The sequence below is a fragment of the Martes martes genome (assembly GCF_963455335.1).
Source record: "Martes martes genome assembly, chromosome: 8".
Taxonomy (NCBI): domain Eukaryota; kingdom Metazoa; phylum Chordata; class Mammalia; order Carnivora; family Mustelidae; genus Martes; species Martes martes.
In genome coordinates, this window is record NC_137895.1 from 72,121,330 (window position 1) to 72,142,060 (window position 20,731).

The window sequence follows — 20,731 nt, forward strand, 5'->3', positions numbered from 1 at the left end:
GTGAAAGATGCTTCTCCATCCCTTCACTTTCAGTCTGGGTGTATCTTTAGGTTCAAAATGGGTCTCTTGTAGACAACATATGGATGGGTCCTGTCGTTTTATCCAATCTGCAACCCTGTGTCGTTTTATGGGTGCATTTAGGCCATTCACATTGAGAGTGATTATTGAGAGATACGTTTTTATTGACATTGTGTTATCTTTGAAGTCTTTCTGTCGATTGTCTCTATATTTCTGTTCAATGCTATTCTTAGGATTTTTCCTCTTTTATAGAACCCCCCTTAATATTTCCTGCAGTGTCGGCTTGGTGGTTGCATAGTCTTTCAAGCCTTGCCGGTCTTGGAAACTCTTTATCTCTCCATCCATTTTGAATGTCAGTCTTGCTGGATAAAGTATTCTTGGCTGCATGTTCTTCTCATTTAGTGCCCTGAATATATCTTGCCAGCCCTTTCTGGCTTGCCAGGTCTCTGTGGACAGGTCTGACGTTATTCTGATGGGCTTTCCTCTGTATGTAAGGAGGTTCTTTGTCCTAGCAGCTTTCAAGAGATTGTATCTACAATTATGATTCCTCAATTTTACTATGAGGTGCCTGGATGTTTTTTTTGAATTTATAATCTTGGGGGGGGACCTTTCTACTTCTAGTACATGAACACTTGTTCCATTCGCAAGATTGGGAAAATTTTCATGAAAAATTTGTTCCACTATATCTTCTAGACTTCTTTCTTTCTCCTCCCCTTCAGGGATTCCAATAATTCTGACGTTGGAACGTTTCATGGCATCATTTATTTCCCTGATTCTGTTTTCGTGGCTTCTAAGCTGTTTGTTCCAGGCTTCCTCCTGATCCTTTCTCTCTATTTGTTTGTCCTCCAGATCACTAATTCTATCTTCTGTCTCAGTTACCCTAGCTTTTAGAGAATTTAGATTAGATTGGAACTCATTGAGAGCGTTGTGAACCTCATCCCTGGTGGCCTTCAGCTCTGCCCTAACATTATGAACCTCCTCTCTGGTCGCTTTCAATTCTGCCCTAATCAATTCTGTTTGGTCATCCATGGCTTTCTCCAACCTAGCTATTGCCTGGATAATTGTTAGCCTGAATTCTCTTTCTGACATATTGTCTATGTTGATAGCCGTTAGCTCTGTTGCAGAAGGCCCATCCTCTGTATTTTTCTTCTGTTGGGGATTCCTCCTCCTAGTCATTTTGGTGAGAGATGACTGGACAGATGTAGCTGGATGTATTGACCGTGGTGCAGTCAAGGTGCACCCTGGAACGCTTCTGAGCACTCAGGATTCCCCACCCAAATGAGAGAAAAAAGAAAAGAAAAAGAAAAAAGAGGGAGAGAGAGAGACAGGAAAAAAAGGGAAGATAAAAGTGAAGGTTCAGCCCAAATGGGCCCCAGGGTAAGGTTTATGACGTATACAAACAAAAACAGACAAACAAAAAGACTGATAAAAGTATATGACGAGAGAAAAAAAATATATATATAAGCAAAAAAAAGGAGGAGCCTCGTCAAGAAGAACCCCAAGTATAAGATTTATATACTATCCAGACAAACATAAATACACAGAGACACTGGCAGAAGAAAAAGATGGGAGCATGGTTATAGATTCTCGGTGTGGGCGAGGAAGGTTATTTTGATTCTTCCTGGATGTATCTTGATATCTTTGTTAAAGGACTCAACTTTCCTAAGAAAAAGGGGGATTAAAAATTGGTTCACCTATAGGGGTAGCATTGCTTGGAGAAAGGGGGTTACCTTGAAGTTTAACTCTATATGAATATTAGAAAATAAAAATAAAAAAGGAATAAACTGGACTAAACTAAATTAAAAATTTTTTTAAAAATTAAGAAAATAGAAAAGCAAAAGAAAAACACATGTGTATGTATCAAAAAATTCAGGTTAGAAGTTTATCATGGAATTTGATGTACTGGACATCTCACTGTGATGGTAAATAGGTTAAAAAATTATCTATATAAAAAAAGAAAAAAAATGAACCAGAATAGTGGGAAAGAATTAAAAATAAAAGTTGTATCTATGAAGTAGTGGTGGTGGTTCTCTTGTGGTCTTTTTTTTTTTTTTTTTCCTGATTTGTTTTCTGGGGGAGGGGGCTGCCACGTGGGTTTTCAGTCAATGATGTTCCCTGAGTTAAGTCCTCCTGACCCCCTCAAGGGGGTGGGCTCTGAGAAAAACGTTTTTTTCAGGTTTTTGTTCTCTGGAGGTTTTTATGTTTGTTCACTTCTTTTCTCTCGCCTTGACAGCTTTTTGATGGTTTTTGGAGGTTTAGAGGAAAGAAAACTGCACCCCAACCTCCCTCTCAGAGAGAAGCCTCAGTCTGCTCCCCTGCAGGTGCTGCAGCCGCTGGGCCGCTGGCAGAGCAGGTTCTGAGTCACGGTCCCTGGGGACGCAGGATCTCCTGCTTGTACGCAAAACCAAGGCAGCTGTGGCTGTCTGGGCAGCTCCAGACCGCCAGAGACGTTCCAAGCAGCAATCGCACACTGAGATTTTCCCGCTGGCTGGGGCTGAGAGCTCAGGGCTTGCGCGCACCTCTCCCAGGGGATGGTTTGGGGCGCGGCGCCTCCAGCTCTATCGGCTCTATCGCCGCGTGGGTCTATCACCTCGTGGGTCCCAGAACACCAGGCTGGGGGTTCGTGCACCTCTCTCAGGGGAGGTTGAGGCACGCGCGCATCTCCAGGAAGGTGCGCGTTCTGCCGTCTGGCGTGGCCCCAGCCCCTCACGGGAGCCGGACTCCACCCGTTCTCGGGCGCACTGGCGGCTCCGGGACAAAGACCAGGTTTCTCCGCCGCACTCTCCGGCTCAGCGCCAGGGGATGCTGCCCTGGGTCTGGGGACTTAAGCCCCTATCCCTATCCGCCCCGATTCCCACAATTTCCCCGCGCGAGTCTTTGCTCTTTTGAGTGCTTTCAACAAGACTCCAAGTTAATGCTGGTCCCCAGATGCCGGGCACTCTCGTATTGGGGTATTATTTTCCAGTCGGTCGCCTCTGGTGGCTCCCTCCCCCTTTTGTTTATCTTCCGATATCAGTCCGACGTTCCCACTCCACTTTACCTGCCCACTGGCTTCTTCTGGCCCCCGTAGAGATCCAGACGTGTATAATTCTGATCTCAGGCTGATTTCATGGGTGATCGGAGTTCTTTGGTAGGTAATCAGCTCACTTTAGGGTGCAGGTTGAAAAGGCGCCTCCTCCTACTTCCCCGCCATCTTCTTCACCTATTCTTTTTTAAAAAGGATGTTACTGAACTTTTGAAAAGATAGAGAAATAGAATCATAATGCAACTGCCAGTTACCCATTAACCACCTTTAACAGTTACCAACATAGGACCAATCTTTTTTCATTTGTATACCCACCCTCTTCCCTCTTGCTTTATTTAATTGAAACAATTCCCAGAGATTATATTATTTTAGTTATAACTCCTTCAATATGAATGAGGAATATATAATTACAATGACATCATCACATCTAAAAAATTTAACATTGATTCATTAACATCATCAAGTAAAAATATTCTCATCAAAGCTTACTCTTTTTTTGAACTGTGTTCCAGAATAGATTGATGGATTATGTTGTGTTTTGTTGATTTTTCTGTAGGTTCCCCTTTTTCTTATTTGTTTCCCATGCAAATTTAAATTATTTGTTGAAGAAATTAGGGTCTTTGTTTTGGTTTTGATTTTCCAATTACCTCCTTGTAATATTGTTCAGTTTGTTCTTTTTAGTTTTAAAAGCTTGACTGTAGTTGGCCTTTTTCTTTTCTTTTTCAACAGTATATTTCCCATGGCATGACTCAGTAGGTACATCATAACCTGGTTATTTTGTATGATGTTAAGCTCGGTCTGTGGGTTCGGTGATATCTGCCTATTACAGAAGTTCTCTGTCCCCTTTTCATCTAATGGCATTAGAGCTGTGAATGATTATTGCCTGCCTTAAACACCTCTAATTAGGGGATTACAGAGTGATGATTTCTCATTCTGTCACTCTCACATCAGCCAGACATTTTCTATAAAGAACTTTTTCTTTGTTAACTCTTGCAGATTATAAATTCTTTCCCTTTAACATTTCTCAGAAAGAGTTGCTTTCCTAGCATTCTCCAAAGGTGGTCTGTAAGATTTTTTTTTTTTAAGTATCGTTATAAACTTATGGACATTTAACATATTTGATAGATCTTAATCCATATTATTCTTTATTATGCTGAAGTAGCCCTGTCCTTAGGCAGTGAGCACCTCTTCAGGTTGGCCCCTGAATCTTTTTTCTTCACCCTATAGTTTCTGACTCCTTGCTTGCTTTTATGAGAAATTACTCCATGTTCATTTTGCATATTTCCTTCCAGACCTGGTGTCAGCCATATATCCAGGTAGCCATGGTTCCTTTAGTTTTTCTCATCTGTTTCTGTTTCATTTAAACTCTCATGTCCAAGCTGCTGTCTCATTCAATAGTGTGAATGTGGAGAACATTGCTTTCTACCACTGTACTTCCTTAACCCTGAAAAATAGAGTAATAATAATAGAAAATAGCTGTAAATTGCAGATAAGTAGAGGTTCATGCCACATCACTGCTGTTTGAAAAACTGGGGAGGAAAAAAGGGAAAAGATAGGTTAAGTCCAGTTTTCTGTTTGCTTCCACTAGCAGTTTATAGGCTGTGAATACAGCTTCTTTTCTCAACCTTGCTTCTCCACTTACTCTGCCAGAAGCTCTGGAGGGTCAGGGCCTTTTTTTTTTGGGGGGGGGGTTAAAGATTTTATTTATTTATTTATTTATTTGATAGCAAGAGAGCGGGAGTGGTGGGGAGGAGCAGACAGAGAGGGACAAGCAGACTCAGCACTGAGTGCATAGCTGATGGGGGCTTGATCCCATCACCCTGAGATCATGACCCCAAGAGTCAGACACCCAACCGACTGAGCTACCCAAGTGCCCCAGAGTGTTTTCATTTTTTTTTTTTTTATTTTTTATTTGTTTGATAGACAGAGATCACAAGTAGGCGGAGAGGCAGGCAGAGAGAGAGGGGGAAGCAGGCTCTCTGCTGAGCAGAGAGCCCGATGTGGGGCTCGATCCCAGGGCCCTGAGACTATGACCTGAGCCGAAGGCAAAGGCTTAACCCACTGAGCCACCCAGGCGCCCCGAGTGTTTTCATTTTTATTTTTTGTTCTTTTTTTGTCAGATGAAATTATTCTGGGCACCTGGGTGGCTCCTTCAGCTCAGGTCATGATCCTGGAGTCCTGGGATCAAGTTCCATGGCAGGCTCCCTGCTCAGCAGGGAGTCTGCTTCTCCCGCTGACCTCTCTCCTCTCATGCTCTCTTTCTCATTCTCTCTCTCTCTCTCTCTCTCTCTCAGATAAATAAATCTTTAAAAAGAAGACACAACCCCCCCCCAATGAAATTATTCTTTTATCGACATCTAAAATGCTTTTACGGTTGACTTGAAGTTTAGTACTGGGACATAGTCTCAGTTTTAATGAACTCAGCATCTGCTAAAACAGTCCAAAGCTCTTGCTTTGATTAACAAGCATCTTCATTTACTGCTTAGTATGCTAGTCTACAAGCTTAGTTCCATCATTGTGTCTGTTTTTGCTTTCAACAGGAGCATGTGAAATGGGTTCATGCTGAAATGGTAAATAAAAACTCCAAGCTAAAGCTAATTTATGTGACTCCAGAGAAAATCGCAAAAAGCAAAATGTTCATGTCGAGACTAGAGAAAGCCTATGAAGCAAGGAGATTTACCCGGATTGCTGTGGATGAAGTTCACTGCTGTAGCCACTGGGGACATGATTTCAGACCTGGTATGTATGATGTATCTAGAACATTCCTTGATATTAAGGATTGTTTTCTTACTCACTCACGTGAAGGAAATCCCTGGTTTCATTAAACTTATTTCCTCAGCCAGTTATTACTCATTTTCTCTCACCTTAATGTAAGGGGAGTCGAGAGGCAGTCTTCAATCTCTTTACTCCCCCCATGGTAGCGCTTAGTCTGATTGCCTTTATCCCGTGAAATGCATGTTTCTTAGCAACATGATTTTCTCCCATGGTTAGCCATAAAGGTTTATTAGTTACACCAAGTTCTCTCTCGCATCCATTGAGGAATCCATATCTGCTTCAGAGCAGAGTTCTTTAATCATCAGAATCTCCAGCATCCACTTCCAGGTCTGTACCCAACTACCACCACGGAATTACAGTGCTGTGGGATATTTTAGTAACCCTGTCTTTGTTCCTCCAACCTATTCCTGCAGTCATAGCCGGAAGCAGATCACCCAGACTTGTTCTGCGCAAAATAACCTTAAATTTTAAGAAATCCAGCTCATGATATCAACGTCATTTCTTTCTGAACTTGCTTTCACATGCATATAGCCCCCTGGTATCCCCTTTAATTCCTCCTCGTATTTGTCCATGGCTCCAGATGCCACCTGATGGTCCCTCTCTCCTCCTTCCAGACTCTGCTCTTGCCACTTCGGTTTCTTGTGGATTGCTTGGCATTTTACCTGCCTCAGGCTCTCTGCCAGACTGAGCTGCTGGACCCCTCCTGGCTTCTGCTTCCCCCATTCCTGCTGTTACAGTACTAAATGCTGGCCAGAAAAAAACTGCACGGCTACATTCATTTCCACCTCAGGTCAGCTGTCATCAGATTCCACTGTGCTTTTACTTATTCCTGATGTGTCTCCTGTAAGCATTTCACCCAGCAAGCTTTCCCTGCCTTAAACTTCCCTTTAGGTCCTACCTCCTGCTGGTCCCCAGGAAATAGATGCCAACTTGTCTGGAGGTCTCCTCTTTCTCCTTCCAAACATTAGTAATCTTGTTTTTTCTTCTTAGGGTAAAAGAGATCATTTCTTGTAATGGTTACCATGACTCCTCCCACTTCATCCTTTCCTGCCTTCTTAAGATCTCGCTCTGCCAAAGTCTTCACTCCTGCATCTTTAAAAAAATTTTTTTTAATTTTTTAATTTTTTAAAAAGATTTATTTAAGAGAGTGAGTGAGAGAGAGAGAGAGAGAGAGTATGAGCAGGGGGTAGGGCCAGAGGGAGAAGCAGGCTCTTAGCTGAGCAGGAATTCTGATGGGAGGACTCAGTCCCAGGACCCTGGGATCATGACCTGAGCTTTTTTTTTTTCTTAAGATTTTTATTTATTTATTTAACTTGAAAGAGGGAGAGAGTGAGCGAGCAAGTAAGTAGGAAGGGGAGGAGCAGAGGGAGAGGGATAAGCATACTTTGCCCTGAGCCCAGAGCAGATCACTGGGCTGGATATCACAATCCTGAGATCATGACCTGAGCTGAAATCAAGAGTCAGACACTCGACTAAGCCCCCAGGTTCCACTCCTGAATCGTGAGACTCCCTAAAAACAAAGATAGAAACTGAAATAGCCTTCGACCTTTCCCCGGTCGAAAAGTGGCCCCGTCACTTTTCACTGGCTTAATCCGTGGGGCTTATCTGCATTCCTCTCCAATTTCCTGTGTTCACCTCTCTCCTCAACACTTGTCCTTCCTGTGGTTACTGTGAGGGAGGCTTTGATGTGGTTCTTTTCCGTTCTTACTGCCATTGTTCTCCTTCCTTTACTGCCACCCTAAATGTTAGTGTTCCCTATGGTTCTGATCTGTTGTCACCTTTTCTTATACTTCTCTAGACATCGTGGACTCGTGGCCTGAAGACACAGTTCTCTACCTTCAGAATTATTTGGGGCAGTTATTTTTTTAATTTTGATTTAAATACCTTAAGCAGGGTATATACTGCCCTTTCTACTAGAGACCCCACCATATTAATCAGACTACTCCAAAGAGTTGTTATCTGTAGCTACTGAAAATACCAGGTTTCTCACCTTTGCCCTCTATTTCCAACCTCTGTGGTCTGATCACTTAGGATGAGAACTGTTGCTTGTGTGTTACCATCACTTGCCATTGCCTCTGCAGATTAGTTGCCAGCTTTCATCAGTTGTTCCCATATCTAGTCTTCTTCCTCTTCAGCTGCAATTTATATTCCTAATTGTTTATTGGAAATGTGTACCCATTTTTTTATGTGTACCCATTTTTTAAAAAATGTTAAGTTGAGGCATAATTGACATACAACCTTGTATGAGTCTTAGTTGTATAAGATAGTTGTATAACTAAAAGTTTGTACTTTTTGACACTCCCTTCACCCATTTAGCTTTGACACTCCCTTCACCCATTTTGCCCACCTCCATACCTCACCTCTGACAATCACCAAGGTGTTCTCTGTATCTTTGAGGTTTTTTTTTTTTTTTTTTTTTTTTTAGAGATTCCACATATAGGTGATATATTAGTGTTTGTCTTTCTCCGACTTATATCACTCAGCGTAATGCTCTCAGGGTTCATCTATGTTGTTGCAAGTAGCAGAATTTCCTTATTTTTAAGGCCAAATAGTATTGTATTGTGCATGTATGTATGTATGTGTGTGTATATATATATATGGATATATATATATACACACCATATTTTCCTTATCCGTGTATCAGAGCACACTTAGATTGTTTCCATGTGTTGGCTGTTATAAATAAATGCTCCAGTGAACATAGAGGTGTAGACATCTTTTCAAGATAGTGGTTTGCTTTCCTTTGGATAAATACCCAGAAGCGAAATTGTTGGGTCATCTGGTAGTTTTATTTTAAAATTTTGAGGAACCTCCGTACTGTTTCATTTTTTTTCTCTTTTTTAAAAGATTTATTTACTTATTTTAGAGAGAGAGTGCACACACTTGCACTAGTTGGGGGGAGGGACAGAGAGAAGAAGCAGGCTCCCCACACGGAGCCTGTCTCAGGGCTTGATCTCGTGACTCTAAGATCATGACCTGGGCTGAAATCACGAGTTGGATGCTTCACTGACTGAGCCACCCACGTGCCCAACAGTACTGTCTTCCGTAGTGGCCGTACCAATTTAGTTTGCTACCAACAGTGTACCGGGGTTCTCTTTTCTCCCACACTTATTTCTTGTATTTTTGATAACAGCCATTCTTACAAGTGTGAAGTGATATTTCATTGTGGTTTTGATTTGCATTTCACTGATGATTAGTGATGCTGAAAACCTTTTCAGATACCTGTTGGCTCTTTGTATGTCTTCTCTAGAAAAATGTCTATCCAGATCCTTTGCCTGTTTTTCAATTGGATTTTTTGGGTTTTTTTGCTACTGAGTCAAGCAAGTTCTTTGTGTAGTTTTTATGTTAACCTTTAATGAGATAGTTGTAAATATTTGCTCCTAGTCCATAGGTTTCTTTTTCATTATGTTGATGGTTTCCTTTGCCGTACAAATGTTTTATAGTTTCATGTAGTCCCACTTAACACATTTTTGCTTTTGTTGCCTTTGCTTTTGATGTCAAATCCAGTAAATCATTGCCAAGATCAGTGTCTGGAGCTTTATTCCCTGTGTTTTCTGTGGTAGTGTTATGGTTCCAGGTGTTAATGTTCAAGACTAACCCATTTTGAGTTGATTTGTGTATGATATAAGCTTCTAGTTTCATTCTTTTGCCATGTGGCTGTCTGATTTTCCCAATACCATTTATTGAGCAGTCTGTTGCTTATCTCCATTGTATATTCTTGATGCCTTTGTCATAAATTAATTGACTGTATATGGGTGGGTTTATTTCTGAGTTTTTAATTCTGTTTTGTTGATCCGTGTTTGTATTTTAATGCTAATACGATACTGTTTTGATTGCTATAGCTTTGTGATATGGTTTGAAATTAGGAAGTTAGATGCTTTTAGCTTTGTTCTTTCTTAAGATTGCTTTGGCTATTGGGGTCCTTTTGTGGTTCTGTATAAATTTTAGGTTTGTTTCTAGTTCTGTGAAAAATGCCATTGGACTCTTGATAGGAATAGCATTGAATCTGTTGATTGCTCTGGGTATGTGGATATTTTAACAGTGTTAAGTCTTCCAGTTCATAGACACAGAATATCTTTCCATTATTTGTGTTATTTTCAGTTTCTTTTTTCAGTGTCTTACAGTTTTCAAGTGTATAGGTCTTTTACTTCCTTGGTTGAATTTATTCCTTGGCATTTTATTCTTCTTGATGCAATTGTAAATGGAATTGTTTTCCTAAGTTTTCTAATAGTCTGTTATTAGTATATAGAAATACAACAGGGGTGCCTGGGTGGCTGAGTCAATTAAGCACCTGCCTTCGGATCAGGTCATGATTCCAGGGTCCTGGGATTGAGCCCCACATTATGCTCCCTGCTCAGCTGGGAGCCTGCTTCTCCCTCCCCCTCTGCTGCTCCCCCTGCTTATACTCTCTTTCTCTCTCTCTGTCAAATAAAATATAATAAAAAAAAACCCCTGATTTTTTGTATTCTTTTTTTGTTCTGCAAATTTTCTATGTGTAATTGCATGTCATCTGCAAATAGTGACAGTTTTACTTACTCTGCTTCAATTTGGATGCCTTTTATTTTTCTTGCCTAATTTCTCTGGCTAGGAGAAATGTTCAATAAGAGGAATAAGAGTGGACATTCTTGTCTTGTTCCTGAATGGGAAGATAAGGTTGGAAGTAATAAGCTTGAGAGAAGGGTCTTTGTAGAGCTGACAGTCCGACCTCAGAGGAGACACAGCTCCCTGGTGCTGGTGTCTATTAGTGTAGGCAGAGGTTGGGGGGAACCTGTGATGAAGCAGGCTCCCCAAAGCTTAGAAAAACAGCCGACTATATTCAGCTGCTCCTTTGAAGATACAGTGCTACTGTAGGGATGAAGAAGCCTTCTGGGGCGAGGTTCTTGAGAACACAAGCAAGCCCACAGGAAGCAAAAAGGAAGGAGCAAAACCCTTCTTCCTCCCCCAGCTTCATACTCTGTCCTTCCACTGCCAGCTGGCAAAGCAGAAATGGAGTGTGCAGATTCCCCGCTCCAGCGCTGCAGAGCAGGGTATAGAAGGGTGGAGTTGGAGCTGAGGACAAGTAACGTAATAGTGGCACATCCTGCTTGGTTTATCCTGTTTCTGCAGAACCAGACCATCACCAAGTCCTGTCCACTCTTCCTCTGAACCAGATGTCAAGTTTGTCCACTTCTCTTTGTCTGCTGCTGTCTCTTAGATCCACTTGGGCTCCTTTCCACTGGCCTACTACAATGGCTCCTTCACTAGTCTCTGATTCTAGTCTTAACCCTTTTGTAGTTCATTCCCCACATAGCAACCAAAGTGGTCTTTTCTACATATAAATCAAACCCTGTACTTCCCCTCCTAAACTACCTGGCAGATTGTCTTTATACTTAGAATAAATTCCATATTCTTAACTGGGGTCCGTAAGGCAGTATGTGTCTGTGCCCTTTGTCTCTGTCCAATTTCCTGTTCTTCCTTACTCCCTCCTTATATTCCTACTGCTCTGGGCTTACCACTAGGAGCTCTTCTCACTCTCTGATAATAACATACTTATTGGTTTACTCTGTTTTGTCTGGTTTCTTTGCTTGAATTGTACTTCCATTTGCATAGCATCCTTGTTTTGTTCACCACTTAATCTTCAGTGCCTGGAGGCGTGCTTGGCATGAATAGATGAATCTTGGACTCTTTCCTTCCCTTTTCTTTCTGCTGCTTTCTGCTTCTTTCTTGCTCCACCTCCCCCGGGGCCCATATTGCGGTAGTCACCAGAACCTGTGGGGTTCTAGTTGTTGGGTTTCTCTTCAGCCTTTTCTTTCTGCCATATTCTCATTGTCATGCCTTGTTTCCTATTCTTACTGGGATTCTGGTCTGCTGCTGCCATCTTTGAACTGATTTCCCTTTCTTTAGTCTTTTGTCTCTTCCAGCCTCTACCTTGCACTGCCACCAAAAGATAAGTCTATTTATATCCCTTATGTGCTTTAAAAATTACATAGTGACTCATTTCCTAGCTCCTTAGAATCAGTGAACCATGTTGTTCCCAGTAGTACTTAAGCCTGACTTTCTGTGCTCTTCAGTATAATGGTATCAGTCGAGGGGTAGGCAGGGAAGGAGAGCTGCTGTGAATGGCAGATGATCAGGAATTTATTTTGGGGAAGTATACCCTGTACAATGGTGTGAGGAGTAGGGGATGTGAAGGATGGAGAAGCAGAGAAAAATCCCTGGTTTCCTGAAGCACTGGTGTGGGAGAACAGTGGAGCTTATAGGGGAGTCCAACTGGCATGGCTTGTGCCAGAGGGAGCCACAAAGGGAAAGCTCATGACAGGTCTCTGGTAAAGCTCTGGGTATCTGTCAGCGCTGTGGGTCTGCTGCCAAGCATCTCGTGGGGCCCATTGATGGGCAAGGCTTACATTTGGGAAGAAGAACTGAAAGAAGACTGGAAAAAAAGTAGGACAGGCTAGAACTGGCTGAGCACCTCTGCATCTGTCCCTTATCCTATCTGCCTGGAGAGATCTTCAGAGAGTCATGGCGGCTGGTTCACTTCTGCCTGCCCCACCTTGCACAAGGTCCTCTTTTGGGCCAGCTCTCACTTGGAGCCAAACAGGGAATGTGGTTCCCAGCTTCCTGGAGTTGACAGTAGATGCACCCAGCTCGACACGGTGGGTTATCCCAACAGACCTGCTAGCTGTTGTCTGACTGTGCCGGGTCATTTCATGCTGGTGTCTTTGCAGTGTATGTGTTGTGTCTCTGCCTGGTGGTTTCTTCTGCCCTTCCTAGTGAGCTTCTGCTTGTCCTTCAGGACCCAACTCAAATGTTACTTCCTTGAAACCTTCATGACTTCCCCAACAGCACCCTTCTCTGTTTTCATAGTAGTCCTCTAGCTTTACATTTAGCAGTTTCGACCATAGTTCTTTCCACTTTCTCCAAGTAGTTCAAGTACTTGAGGACAACTCTTCTAATGATGGAAACGTTCATGACAAATATGAGCCCAGAATGGTTTCCCAAAAATAAATCCTGTAAAAACTAGTGCCTTCACCAAAAGTTTTCTGATCTGAATTTGCCACACTTGGAGGATAGTGGTGGGAGAAAGGGCTTGGCTGATGGCCTCTTTTTTTAGTTGTAAGAGATTCACACACTATGGCCAGTCCCACTGCCTCTTGAAGCCTCTTGGTCAGAGGTTGTGGATCAACACACAACTGACTGGAAATATTTTAGTATTCCCTCTCTTTAGCAGCGAGTTCTGCATGCCAGAACAGTGTTTCTGAAGAACCAGTTAGAAGTAGCCTGCTTACTCAGAAAGGCCAGGTAGCAACTGCAGATTAGATTTTGGGAACCAGGGAAAGAAAATCCAGCAACCATTGCTTAACTGCATAATGGTAAGGTGTCATTTACTCCTTAAGGGTAGAAAGTGGGCCACTGGGTGTTTTCTCTTTTCCAGATTACAAGGCACTTGGTATCTTGAAGCGGCAATTCCCTAATACAGCACTAATAGGGTTGACTGCAACCGCGACAAGTCATGTTCTGAAGGATGCCCAGAAAATACTCTGTGTAGAAAAGTGTTTTACTTTCACAGCTTCTTTTAATCGACCGAATCTTTATTATGAGGTGTGTAACTCCTGTGTCTGTTTATTACTTTCATGAAGGATTGCAGCAGAGGTGACCTTTTCATTGTGTTTACTTACATGAGTAACAGTAACTCTTAAAAGTTTTTAAAATCAGGAGGTCATTATAAGCAGATCAGTAATTAATGCTTTCTTTGTGTATCTCTTTTGCTGCATAATCCTTTGCTGGGTTAAATAAAAGACATCACCTTGTGAAACTGATGCACATTCTTGTGCAGGGGTGGAGGGAAGGCATAGATTGACCCCAAGGACCCTAATGACATCTCTTAAAGTTACTTAGAAAATAATTCAACATTAATATGCCATTAAAGATTTGTCAATACTCAATTTAGATTATATAGCTTAGCAGCTGTTTTTTTTTTCCTTTCTTTCTAATCCTTTTAAAAGAATAGATAATATTTTTCTGAGTTTTCACCAGAGTTATTTATGTCATGGTTTTTGTTTTTATATAAGTAGCATCAGAAATAGGGGTCCCTGGGTGGGTCAGTCAGTTAAATATCCAACTCTTGATCTGACCTTAGGCCTTGATCTCGGTTGTGAGTTCAAGCCGCATTGGACTCCACACTGGGCATGGAGCCTATTTAAAACAAAAAAACAAAAAAACCCAGAAAATAAAAAGGTCTCCATCTTTTACAAGTGCCTCTTCTTCCCTGGTAAATTCAAAACCAAGAATCAAGAAGAGTCAGGCAGGTGAATATAAAAATAAGAGAAAAAGCACTGTGCCCATAAAAGTATGGCATCCTGAAAATTGTTAAGTAAATAGCTACATGGATGGTGCTCATTCATTTACTTTGTAATAAGTTAGTTTTTTCTTAGATTCGGCAGAAGCCCTCCAACACGGAAGATTTTATTGAGGATATTGTAAAGCTTATTAATGGGAGATACAAAGGGCAATCAGGTAATATAAAAACAAACCATCTTTGAAGATTGAGAACTTTTGAAAAGTAATTAATATTACACTGATCTACTGATAAATTATTTGCAACCAAAAATATTAGTGCATGGCAAAAGGATACTTGATAGGATAAATTAATTTGCTTGGTGATCTTAGAAATTGGGTGTGTCATTTGCTCATGGCACAGATTATAAGGGTCGTAAAACTGTTTATTTTTGTTTATTTGCACCTAATTGCTTTAAATAGTGGACCTAATGATATAATGCTAATTATCAATAGCACATACTTAGTAACTATCCACTGTGTAGAAGAGAGAAGGTTAAACAGTGATTTTTCTGAAGGGATGTAGTATACAGTCCTTTATAGTAAAGGGCACATTAAGGAATAAATAGTACGTATTGAATGAGTTAACTGTAGATAGAGTTGAGAGTATTTGTCTACCTTTTCCAGGATTAATGCATAGACAGGTATTACTGCAGCACGGAGTTTGTGAAAGGTAGCATTTCAAAGCTGTTCTACAGATTTTTAGGAGATATTAATGGTGCCCTGGGTGAAAGGAGCTCCAGGGTCAAATTGGAGAAAGGCTGCAACTCTGTATCTCTCTTAGAGCTTCCCAGGGTGTATCAGTCAGCACATAAGATGTTCTGGTCAGCTCTGCAAATAGAGAAATCTGTTACCTGTGTTCAGTGGAGAGCCCCAGTCACTTGTACTTGAAACTTTTTACATCATACTTGAGAGAAAAAAGAGGTAATGGGAACAACAACACTGGTGGCCCAGGGCTTATCTGTGCTTTAGAGCAAGCTGCTGATCAAATCTTGAATTATATGAGAAAATCATTATGTGTTCAGAACCTTGGAATTTTTCCTAAATCTTTTTCTTCCATGTATTATATTATTCAGTATCTTAAATGTGTGTTAAAAATTATATCTAACATTTGAACGTATTTTACTACAGGAATCATATATTGCTTTTCTCAGAAAGATTCTGAGCAAGTTACAGTTAGTTTACAGAAACTGGGAATTCAAGCAGGTGCGTACCATGCCAGTATGGAACCAGAAGATAAGACTGATGTTCATCGGAGATGGTCAGCCAATGAAATTCAGGTTAAGTATATATCTTTAATAGAAGCCTCGTTAACATTTAAAAATATTTTAACTTGATTTAATTAACATAAAATGTTAAAACTTTTTAGGTAGTAGTGGCCACAGTTGCATTTGGTATGGGAATTGATAAACCAGATGTGAGGTTTGTTATCCATCATTCAATGAGTAAATCTATTGAAAATTATTACCAAGAGAGTGGACGTGCAGGTATGTACAACTCCTATTCAGAAATAAATTTTAATAAAGCTTTTCTAAAAAACACATTATAGATGAGGTTTAATGATTCTGTGTTTTTAATCTTCTTTATTAGCTAGTATTTTACAAAAATGAAGTCATTTTTGCTTTTTTAAAGTTAAAAAAATTTTTTTTTTGTAGTTTTATTCTTATTTGTACTTATGTACTTAAATGCTTATCTTACTTGTATGGGAGCATTATGAATTGTTTGCTATGTTTGCTAAGATAATTTGAGGCCCATCTTTGCCTTCTGAAGTTTTTTTTATTTTTATTTTTTTTTTTAAGATTTTATTTATTTGCCAGAGAGAGAGAGAGTGAGTACACAGAGGCAGGCAGAGAGGCAGGCAGAGGCAGCGAGAGAAGCAGGCTCCCTGCCGAGCAAGGAACCCGATGCGGGACTCGATCCCAGGACCCTGGGACCATGACCTGAGCTGAAGGCAGCGGCTTAACCAACTGAGCCACCCAGGCGTCCCTGCCTTCTGAAGTTTTAATTAGTGGTTTCAAGTTTATAACTTCAGTAACTAGATTATGCACTTTTTTTTTGTTATAAAGCTGATTGTTGGTAGGTCTCTTTGTCATTTTTTTCTTTTTATAATTTGAGGGCCACTGTTAAAAATTAACTTTCATTTCTCTGAAATTTCTAGACGTGATATATGTAGATCGTGAAGCATTGTCAGCTGATTTTATACTTATTATTTTTGCATATTTTGAAATTTTCAAGTAATTATGCAATCTCAGGATTTCTTACACTACAGGTCGAGATGATGTGAAAGCAGACTGCATTTTGTATTATGGCTTTGGAGATATATTCAGAATAAGTTCAATGGTGGTGATGGAAAATGTGGGACAACAGAAGCTTTATGAAATGGTGTCATACTGTCAAAACATAAGCAAGTAAGCCACATACCTTTTTATAACTTGCCATTTAAACTTAAGCACTATATGAAATTACTTTGAGTACTTGCTCCGTACATAAATACACTGCTAGAATATCAAATACAAATCTGTAAAAGCAAATGTCAGTACATGAACCCTCAGGATCTGCCTTAATTCAAGATGAGAGATTCTCTCTCCCTGGTAATCCTCCAAAACTATATTTTATTGGAGTTTTTTTAAATTTTAAAGTAGAACAAGCATATTGAGATGCTGATTTTAATTAAAGAATAATTAACATACAATATTATATTAGTATCAGGTGTAAAGCATAGTGAATCAGTATTCATATACATTATTAAATGGTCACCACAGTGAGTCTAGTAACCCTCTGTCAACCTACAGAGACGTTACAATATTAAGGACTATATTCCCTCTGCTGTATATTATATCCCCTGGTCGTCTTTATTTTATAGCTGGAAGACTGTACCTATTAATCCCCTTTACCTTATTTCATCTGTCGCCCTTTTACTGAAAGTTTTGATATAAATGAGCCCAAGCCTTTTCTGTCTGGCTCAGGAATATAGTTACATGCTTTACTAATTTTGAAAAGGTATACATAGTAGGCATTTTGAGAGCTGAGCTTGGTAGCAGGTACCATCTCACCAGCTGATGGGCTGATGAGATAGCTGAGAGCAGGGATACGTTTCTCCTTAAAAAATAAATTTAAATCTATATAGGATGGTTTTAGTTAGACCATATAGTTCCCTCATGGCTTTTTTTCAGTATTAGTCATTTTTATACTCTTACTGCTCAACCTAATAAGGACTCAAAAGTTTTGAACTGATAAGCAGTTATTGGACTGTGACAGAAAATGTCATTTCTTTCCTATAGGTGGTGCAACAATCTAGTTAAAGAAATATGAATGTGAAAATTTCCTTAGATATCCAGTAGACTCCCAAGAAGTGTCTTTTGGGTTTTAGTGTCACATACAAGAAACTACTAAAATACAAGAAACTGCTCTGCTATCAGGAAAATTCTCTTAATTTTTGCACAGTATTGAATCTTAAAGGGAATCTTAGACAACTTTTAAAAGAAGTATTTATCAAATACATATGGAAAAAACTATATATGGTAGGCAGAAGAATAGTTCCCAGAGAATAGGATATAACCCTGGGTTGTTTGGATGGGTCTGGTATAATCACAAGTGTCCTTAAATGTGGAAGGAACCAAGGAAGGTCAGAGTGATACTTGTTGGCCTTGAAGATGGAGGAAAGGGAGGCATGAACCAAGGAATTCATGCATTCTCTAGAAACTGGAGAGCACAAGGGAACAGATTCTCCCTTAGAGCCTCCAGAAGAAGTCTATCCCTGCTGACACCTTGATTTTAAGCCAGAGAGACCCATGTCAGACTTCTCTAGAAATACAAGATAATTTGTGTTCTTTTAAGCCACTAAGCTTGTGGTGATGTTACGACAGCATTAGGAAATTAATATAAGTTAATAACTCTGTGTTTTGAAATAGGGATTTACTAGGCATTTACTTACTAGGCATTTAATTATTTGTATCTCCAAATGTGTTTGCAGGTGTCGCCGTGTATTGATAGCTCAACATTTTGATGAAGTGTGGAATTCAGAAGCATGCAACAAAATGTGTGATAATTGTCGTAAAAACATTTGTGAGTTCACGGTTTTTCTAATGAAGTAGATTTGACATACAGTGTTACATTAGTTTCAAGTGTACAACAGTGATTCCGTTAAGTTTTTGTACTGTGCTGCCCACTACAAGTGTAGCTACTGTCACCATGCAATGCTGTTATAGTACCATTGACTATATATTCCTTGTGCTGTACCTTCACTCCATGACTTATTCTTTCCATAACTGTAAGCCTGTGCCTGTGCTCCCACTCCCCTTCATCATTTTACCCATCTCCCTCACCTCCCTTTCCTCCTAGCAGACATTGGTTTGTTTTCTGTATTTGTGGGTCAGTTCTCCTTTCTGTTTATTCCTTTGTTTTGTTTCTTAAATTCTACATATAAGTGAAATCCTAAGGTGTTGTCTTTGTCTGACTTATTTCCCTTAGCATAATACCTTCTGTCCATTCATATTGTTGCAAATGACAAGATCTCATTCTTTTTTATGGCTGAGTAATACTGCATTGTGTGTATATATACCACAAAGACCTGTCAGCGGACACTTGGGGTGCTACCATATCTTGGCTATAAACATAGTGATACATGTATCTTTTCAAATTAGTGTTTCTGTTTTTTGGGGGTAAGTACTTGGTAGGGGAATTACTGGATCATGTGGTAGTTCTGTTTTTAATTTTTTGAGGAACCTCCATACTGTCTTCCACAGTGGCTGCATCAGTTTGTATTGCCACCAACAGTGTACAAGGGTTCCATTTTGTCCACATCCTCACCAACACTTGTTTCTTGTGTTTTTGATTCTAGCCATTCTTACAGGTGTGAGGTAATAATCTCACTGTGGTTTTGGTTTGCATTTCCCTAATGATTAGTGATGGTGAGCATCTTTTCATGTGTTTCTTGGCTGTTGGTAGGTTTTATTTGGGAAAATATCTCTTCAGGTCTTCTGCCTATTTTTAATTGTAATATTATTATTATTATTATTATTATTATTTTTTGGTTTTGAGTTGTATAAGTTCTTTATATATCTTGGATACTAACCCTTTATCAGATATGTCATTTGCAAATATCTTCTCTCATTCAGTAGATTGTCTTTTAGTTTTGTTGTTGGTTTTGTTACTGTGCAAAAGCTTTATGGTTTGCTCTGATCCCAGTAATTTATTTCTGCTTTAGTTTCCCTTGCATGGGGAGCTAGAGTCAGAAAAATGTTGCTATGGCCGATGTCAGAGAAATTAGTGCCTATGTTCTCTTTTATGATTATAGACCTTACATTTTATGGTTACAGGTCTTACATTTAGGTCTCTAATCCATTTTGAATTTGTTTTTGTATATGGGAAGAAAGTGGTCCAGGTTTCCTGACACCATTTAGTGAAGAGAGTATCTTCTTCCGTATATTCTTCCATCCTTTGTCATAGATTGACCAGATACTAAGTGTGGGTTTATTTCTGGGGTGTTCTTTTTTCCATTGATCTGTGTCTATTTTTGTGCCAGTACCATATTGTTCTATTACTGGTTTGTAGTATATCTTGAAATCTGGGATTTAAACTAGCTTTGTTTTTTCCTCATGATTTCTTTGACTGAGGTCTTTTGTGGTCCCATACAAATTTTGAGATTATTTGTTCTACTTCTATGAAAAGTGGTGTTGGTATTTTGATAGCGATTACACTGAATTTGTAGATTGTGTAGTAGGCATTTTACCAGTATTCTTCTAGTCCATGAGCATTGAATATTTTTCCATCTGTTTGTGTAATCTTCAGTTTCTTTCATCAGGGTTTTATAGTTTTCGGAGTATAGGTTCTCTTGCTTCCTTGGTTAAGTTTATTCCTGGGTATTTTATTATGTTTGTTGCAATTATAAATGGAATGGTCTCTTTATCTTTCTGCTACTTTGTTATTAGTGTATAAAAATGTAACTGATTTCTATGTATTAATTTTGTATCCTGCAACTTACTGAATTCATTTATTCTAATAGTTTAGTGGAGTCTCTTAAGTTTTTCCATGTATAGTATCAAATCACCTACATAGTGATATTTTAACTTCTTCCTTACCAATATGGGTTTATTTCTTTTTCTTGCTGTGGCTAGGACTTCCAGTATTATGTTGAGTAAAAGTGGACATACTTGTCTTGCTCCTGACCCTGGAGAAAAAGCTGTTTTTCATCACTGAGTGTAATGTGAGCTCTAGATTCTTCATGTATGGCCTTTATTATGTTGAAGTACATTCTTTCTACACCTATGGAGTTTTTATCATGAACAGATGTTGAATTTTGTCAGATGCTTTTCCTGCATCTATTCAGGTGACACATGGCTTTTATTCTACCTTTTGTAAATGAGTATCACATTGATTGATTTGCAAATATTGAAACATCCGTGTATCCTGGGAATAAATACCACTTCATTCTGGTGAATGATCCTTTTAATGTGTTGTTGAATGTGATTTGCTGATATTTTGTTGAGAAATTTTGCATCTATATGCATAGATTATATTGGCCTGTAGCTTTCTTTCTGTGTGTTGTCTTTGGTTTGGTATCAATGTAATTATGACCTCATGAAATATATTTGGAAGCTT

The 20,731-nt window shown here is 39.6% G+C and overlaps 1 protein-coding gene across 2 annotated transcripts in view; it reads left to right on the plus strand.

The window, feature by feature from the left end:
* RECQL (RecQ like helicase) overlaps positions 1-20,731 on the plus strand; it is a 64,805-nt gene that overhangs the window by 36,501 nt on the left and 7,573 nt on the right. For both annotated transcript variants that reach the window (XM_080809954.1, XM_080809955.1), the window contains 7 exons: positions 5,584-5,782; positions 13,230-13,396; positions 14,230-14,311; positions 15,263-15,411; positions 15,501-15,618; positions 16,401-16,539; positions 18,105-18,196. In XM_080809954.1, coding sequence (XP_080666080.1) covers positions 5,584-5,782; positions 13,230-13,396; positions 14,230-14,311; positions 15,263-15,411; positions 15,501-15,618; positions 16,401-16,539; positions 18,105-18,196 — 946 coding nt within the window. The remainder of the gene's footprint in view (positions 1-5,583; positions 5,783-13,229; positions 13,397-14,229; positions 14,312-15,262; positions 15,412-15,500; positions 15,619-16,400; positions 16,540-18,104; positions 18,197-20,731) is intronic.